The sequence below is a fragment of the Hipposideros armiger genome, unplaced genomic scaffold (assembly GCF_001890085.2).
Source record: "Hipposideros armiger isolate ML-2016 unplaced genomic scaffold, ASM189008v1 scaffold_149, whole genome shotgun sequence".
NCBI lineage: Eukaryota > Metazoa > Chordata > Mammalia > Chiroptera > Hipposideridae > Hipposideros > Hipposideros armiger.
In genome coordinates, this window is record NW_017731499.1 from 1,491,175 (window position 1) to 1,497,174 (window position 6,000).

The 6,000-nt window shown below is 47.0% G+C and overlaps 1 protein-coding gene across 6 annotated transcripts in view; it reads left to right on the forward strand.

Annotated features, from left to right (window-relative positions):
- CLEC16A (C-type lectin domain containing 16A) overlaps nt 1-6,000 on the forward strand; it is a 225,531-nt gene that overhangs the window by 99,056 nt on the left and 120,475 nt on the right. For all 6 annotated transcript variants that reach the window (XM_019650914.1, XM_019650919.1, XM_019650917.1 and 3 more), the window contains 3 exons: nt 661-770; nt 1,533-1,577; nt 5,095-5,145. In XM_019650914.1, coding sequence (XP_019506459.1) covers nt 661-770; nt 1,533-1,577; nt 5,095-5,145 — 206 coding nt within the window. The remainder of the gene's footprint in view (nt 1-660; nt 771-1,532; nt 1,578-5,094; nt 5,146-6,000) is intronic.

Consider the following 6,000-nt stretch of genomic DNA (forward strand, 5'->3'; position numbering starts at 1 on the left):
AATGCTGGCGAGGGTGGGGAAGTGGCCATGGTGGATATAATGCTCGTGCCACTCAGGCCCCACCGCTGTTCCTCTCCACAGCCCAGCACGAGGAGAGGTTCTGTTGTCCAGTGGCTCCAGCAAGTTGGAGAATTGAGCCTTACTGGCCTCGGTTAGCTCCCTTGCCAGTCCCCATCCCGATCACTGACAGGGCTAGAGCACCCCAAGCAGCCTGGGTGCTGTGCCCACCATTAGCATGGGGGTACGGGATCAGCTTCTCCCAAGTCACATGTCCAGTGGTGGGGCTTGTGGTTCTCCAGAGGAAATGGGGGGTGCTCGTCCCTAAAGAAGGGGAAGGAGTGCTAGGCAAGCAAAGCACCCACAGACGGCCCCTGTCTAGGCCTTCAGTGATAATGACTAGCTGCCCTCTTTTTCCTGCGTCCCTGCTCCCAGTGAAGCCACTGCAGGGGAGTATTCGGCGTGTGCATATGGGGACACTTCATTGTAACTAATTGGGAAAAGGGGTTGGCACGTAGGGTTCCCTCACTGTCCCCACTGGATGTCAGGGGCCTTGAACCGTCGGCCGATCAGCTGACCTATTAAGCTAAAAGTCAGAAAGGTGGAGGCTGTGTTTACGGCCCGTAGCCCTGCGCGTGTGAGGCTGACTCATGTGCTCTGCAGACGGGAAGATCCGGCTGGCCACTCTGGAACTGAGCTGCCTGCTTCTGAAGCAGCAGGTGGTGACCGGCGCGGGCTGCATCATCAAAGACGTGCACCTGGCCTGCCTGGAGGTGAGGGCCCCACTGCCGCCGCACTCCCTGAGGGCCCTGAGGAACATGGAGGAAGTGGGGGGCCGGGAAGGCCTCTGGATCCAGCCTGGAGCCCCCGTCCGTGGTGCCCACAACACCAGCAACAAGAAGCTTATCCCTGCACACCTTCCCTTCCTCTGGGACTGGCCCGTTGAGCCCACTGTCACTGAATTGTAGCCGTTCCTGTTACAATGACTTGGCCCTACTTGTCTCCAGGTTTTCATTCTTTTGTTGTTGTTTTTGCATTACAAAAGTTTTATACACATACAGACTCGTACACACATTGATTTGTAGTTTATTGTGCTAATATCTACATTTATTGTTTTAAATAGCTTTCATTGTCTTCCCCCTTATTTTCCATGTTTATTTTAGAAAATTTAGAAAGTACAGTTGTCAAAAGTAACAACTGTGGTTAGCACTTTGGTGTGTGTCTTTCCAGGTATACACATGCACTCACGCACATTTTTAAAAATAAAAACTGAGCCATCATGGCCATATTTTATAACCCATTCCCCCCGTCCCCCACTTAACTGTGAAATAAGAACTTCCCATGTCGTCACATTGAATCACCTGTCCTCTGCCCATTTTTTATTTTGAGTGTTCTATCCACCACTTTATAGATTAAGGATATTAGTCCGACAACTGTCACATATACGCACCCTCAGGTTTTAGAATCGGGAATCTACCCCACCCACCTGCCTGCATGAGCCCCGCCTCCCTCACGCCTTCCCTGTCTTTTAACAGGGCGCCAGAGAAGAAAGCGTCCACCTGGTGCGGCACTTTTATAAGGTAAGCTGGCTGCGCCCGGGGACAGCAGGGTGGTGTGCAGCCTGTTAGCAGGGCAGTAGTGAGTGTCCGGTCCTGTTCACGTATAAGTTACATGTCCTGGGTTGTTTTTCTGCCTGTGGTGCTTGAGGGAAAACGCTGAATCTCAATCTCTGGAGAGAGCAGTGGACCCTCAGCTCCTCTGCCCCTGCTCTGCTCAGTACAGCTTTTGAGGCCTCACCCCCTAGGAAGTGACAGCTTACTTACCAATTAGATAGGAACTCATTTATTGACGTTCACATGTAAACTATGAATTACATACACATATGCACACACGACTAAACTATACATGTGAACTTATGTGTTCATGAACTATATATTGCTTATACAATAAAATTACAGTTGACCACTGAACCACACAGGGGGTTGGGGCACCTATCCCCCTGCGCATACCTTTGGACTCCCCCAAAACTTAAATACCTTTGCTATCTGCGGGGATTGGTTCTAGGACCGTCGCCCCCCAACACACACACACAGATACCCAAATCTGCAGATGCCCAAGTCCCATATGTAAAATTGTGCAGATAAATGCATACAGTCGGCCTCTGCATCCTCAGATTCGCTGCCTCAGGCCGAAAACAGTACAGGTATTTATTGAAAAAAATCTGCGTATATATGGATGCTCACAGTTTAAATCTTAGTTGTTCAAGAGTCAATTATATTTTTGAATTACATATGAGTTTATGAATTGTTTACATGTATATTACTTATATGCATGTATGCTAAGGCTTCCAAACATTTATCATTAAGTTTAGGGAGATTTTGTCAAGGACCACCATGACTTTCCAGGACCTGAAAAATTAGCAGATTTGGCTTCAGGTTCCAGATGACTTGTATTAAAGTGTCTCATTGTGATGCCTTTGTTTAGGTCTTACCTTAAGACATTATATATTCTTAGGCAAGTCTCAGCATTCGTCAGCAATAGTGGATCGATCCATATGTCAAACCCTCCTAGCAGATTTTTTATTTTTTGGCCTCCACATCAGATCTCTCCAGATCCTGGTAGTGATGGTTTGTCCTTGTAATTTGGCCGATGAAGAGACCCTCTTAGGAGGAGGGAAGGTGTCCGTGTTGCCATTTTCTTGTTCATCTGTGCTTCATTTTTTATGTTCTCTCTAAACTGCTGTGAATTATATACACAGATGCAAGGAATCCTTTTCTTTGCAGGAAGCTCTTTAAACCACCGTCAGTGTTTGTTGAGGTAAAACCAGGTCACGTAATCTGGCAGTCCACCTCTCCAGGGTCAGATGGCCCCGTGCAACAGCAACACGGGGGCCGTGCCCAGACGATGGTGCCACCGTCGTCCATGTTAGACCATCCCATGTTAGCCCCCATGTTAGACCATCCCGAATCATGCATGGCCTCCAAGTGAGGATACAGGTCCTCTAGCTAAGCCCCGAGGAAGCAGAAACCTCACCATTGCATGAGTCATCTTTGGATCTGGTGTATTTCCCCCCTTAGAAAGCTTTTGGATTGCAAAAACAGAAGGACACATTAGTAGGCATTTTCCCAGAGGGTTTTTTATTTTATCATTAACAAAAGGAGAGCTATGCAGCAGGTCCTCACAAAGCATTGTTTTGTTCAATGTCATTTCACTAGAACGTTGATGAGGCAAAAAAAAAAAATGGATTCCCATCCTGGACAGTAGTCCATGTGGAGTTTGCACGTTTTTCCCGCGTCTGTGTGGGTTTTCTCTGAGGACTCCAGTTCCCTCCCACATCCCAAAGATGTGCACGTGAGATGGATTGGGGTGCCTAAATTGTCCCAGTCTGAGTGCGTGTGGCTGTGGTGTGAGTGGCTCTGAGGAAAGGGTGTCTTGTCCTGGGTGGGTTCCGCCTTGCACCCTGAGCCACCAGGACAAGCTCCAGCCCCCTGCAACCCTGACCTGGAATAAGCGGTTGGAAAAGAATGATCTTACTTGTTTTTATTAATCTTTCTTAGGAAATTCAGACAATTTTTTTTTAATTTTTTTTTTTAGCTGAGCCATCCTGCTACCTATTGGCAGCTCAGCGGCTGCTCAGCTCGGGCTGGACTCGAACCGCTGTTGCTCAGAACTCAAACTCTTGAGCGAGCTCTTAACCAACTGAGCCACTCGGCCGGCCCTTATTATTATTATTAATCTTTCTTAAATGTATCAATAGCTCACACTTATTTCAATATTTAATAAGAGAAGTGTTTTAAGTCTTTATTTAGAAGTTGGATGATGTTTTTGTGACCAGAAATATACAGTAGTAGCTTAACTCTTGTTTGTATCAATGAGTCTATACTAAATTTGATTTTGTTCTATGTCGTCTCACTTAAAGTGGAAGTTTCTAAGAACCTGTCGACGACGTTAAGTAAGGACTTGTTGTATTTGGGTTGCAGCTCCTTTCTCCCAACCCCGATTTTTCTCTTTTACTCTGTAAGATTTACACCCTAAATGTAATATAATATCTCAGAAGCCTTTGGCTTTTCAGGGGTTATTTCTGTGGTTATACACCACACAAGAATATGCAAATTTATCTGTAGTTCTGATAACTAGAAAAATATATAAAAGACCTGTTGCTTTTCCCAACCTGAGCATGTGTGTGTGTGTGTGTGTGTGTGTATACGCATGGGCACGTGTGTGTGCACGTGTGTGCGCACGTGTGTGAGAGTCAGGACAGTTCTTACAGTCATGATGCATTCAGCTGACTCCCCTCCCCAGCTGTGGTCCTTTCCAGCTGTGATCATCATGACCGTGAGCGCTAACACTTACCAGCCCTGACCGATTGGCAGCCTCTATGCTCAGCACTTTGTGCATGTTCACTCATTTCATCTTCACAAGGACCCACGCAGACATGGGCTGTCATCCCAGCCTTGCAGCGAAACAAAGAGGCTCCAAGAGGCAGTTGGATTTGGCCCCCAGTTTATGTGTCTTGGAGCCAAGTTCATCCCCACCACCCTGTTCTGAGAGGGACCTCCTGGGCAGAGTCCTCAGGGCTGCAGGAACTACAAAACCCCAAGGGCACAGCTCAAAAACAAATGGAACAAGCCGTTTAATTTTAATGTTAAGTATATTTAATTATACTATTCCTTTCAGAGATGTGGAGCCTTGTCGTTCTGACATGGCAGCTTAACCAGGATTCCCTATTTCTCCAACCGTTCTTGACAAATAGAGGATGTTAAACACTTGAGATATTAACCATTTTAATATTTTAAGGATATATGGGGTTATTTTTGGTTTGCGTTTTTTAATTAACTGCCTTGACAGAAGAAATCTAACTACATATGCTTAAAAAAGGGAGAAAAATATTAAGAGGTGCAATTTGATACCTGGGCTTTCGTTTGAGCGTGTGTGTTCATGTTCACGTGTATATTTTACTTCCTGGTGATTTACGAGAACTTGCTAATGAGAAACAGATGGCCCCAAAAGCCATGAACTGGAGTTTTATAATACTTTGTTGTGTATGGGGGAAAAAATATGCATAATCTTCTCTTCCCTCTCTTCATTTCATTTTAGGGAGAAGAAATTTTTTTGGACATGTTTGAAGATGAATACAGGAGTATGACCGTGAGTACGGGGCCAGAAGACACCTGTGTGCCTGCAAAGCTTGCCCTGCATCACCGAGAGAGGCTCTCCCTCGGGGCTTTCTGCCCAAATGGCAGAAATTGGTGGGGAAGCTAATTGCAAACAGTGATCCCCAGCGCTGTGGAAACTTCAGATAACATTCACTTCCCCTGAGCTGGGCTGTGTGATCAGATGGGCCAGAAAGATTCACTTTGATATGAATACTATTTGATTGAGGACTTGATCCCGTGTCAGGGGTGGAAAGCCTGTTGTATATATTAAATCTCTTAACCCCACGTCAACCCAGTAGAGGAGCTGCCATCGTTAGCCTCCTTTTACTGATGAGGAAGCGAGAGTCAGAGAGGTTGAGTGAGGTGCCCGCATATGCCGGGCCAGTGAGGGGCGGGGCAGCTCCTCTGTATCCGCCGCCGCCCGAGTGTTCTGGCGTGTCCCTCCCCCTTGAATCCGCAGCGCCAGCCCAGAGCCTTCCCTGTCTCCATCCAGCAGGCGGAATCCCGGGAAAAGATAGGTTCGGAAGATGGCAGCTTTCTCTGCGCTGCCCTTTTCTCTGCCTCGCCAGCCCCTGCCCCTTCGTTGTCACTCAGTAAATAGAAGATAAATGATCCTTTTCATGGACATTACTCACCAAAGAGTGAAGTGATTCGGGAAGTTTATAATAAACCTAAGTGTTTAAGTTGTCCAAAAGAAAAAGGCAGGCATCGTGCGCTAAGTGGCCCCCTGGCTTCCTCGCTGTCCCCGGGCATCTGGACAGCTGGGCCTCCACATCCTCTCTCACGGCAGGTCTGAGGCCGCCACAGAGCCCTTTCAAGGGAAAAGCGTAAAATGGCATCCTTCATC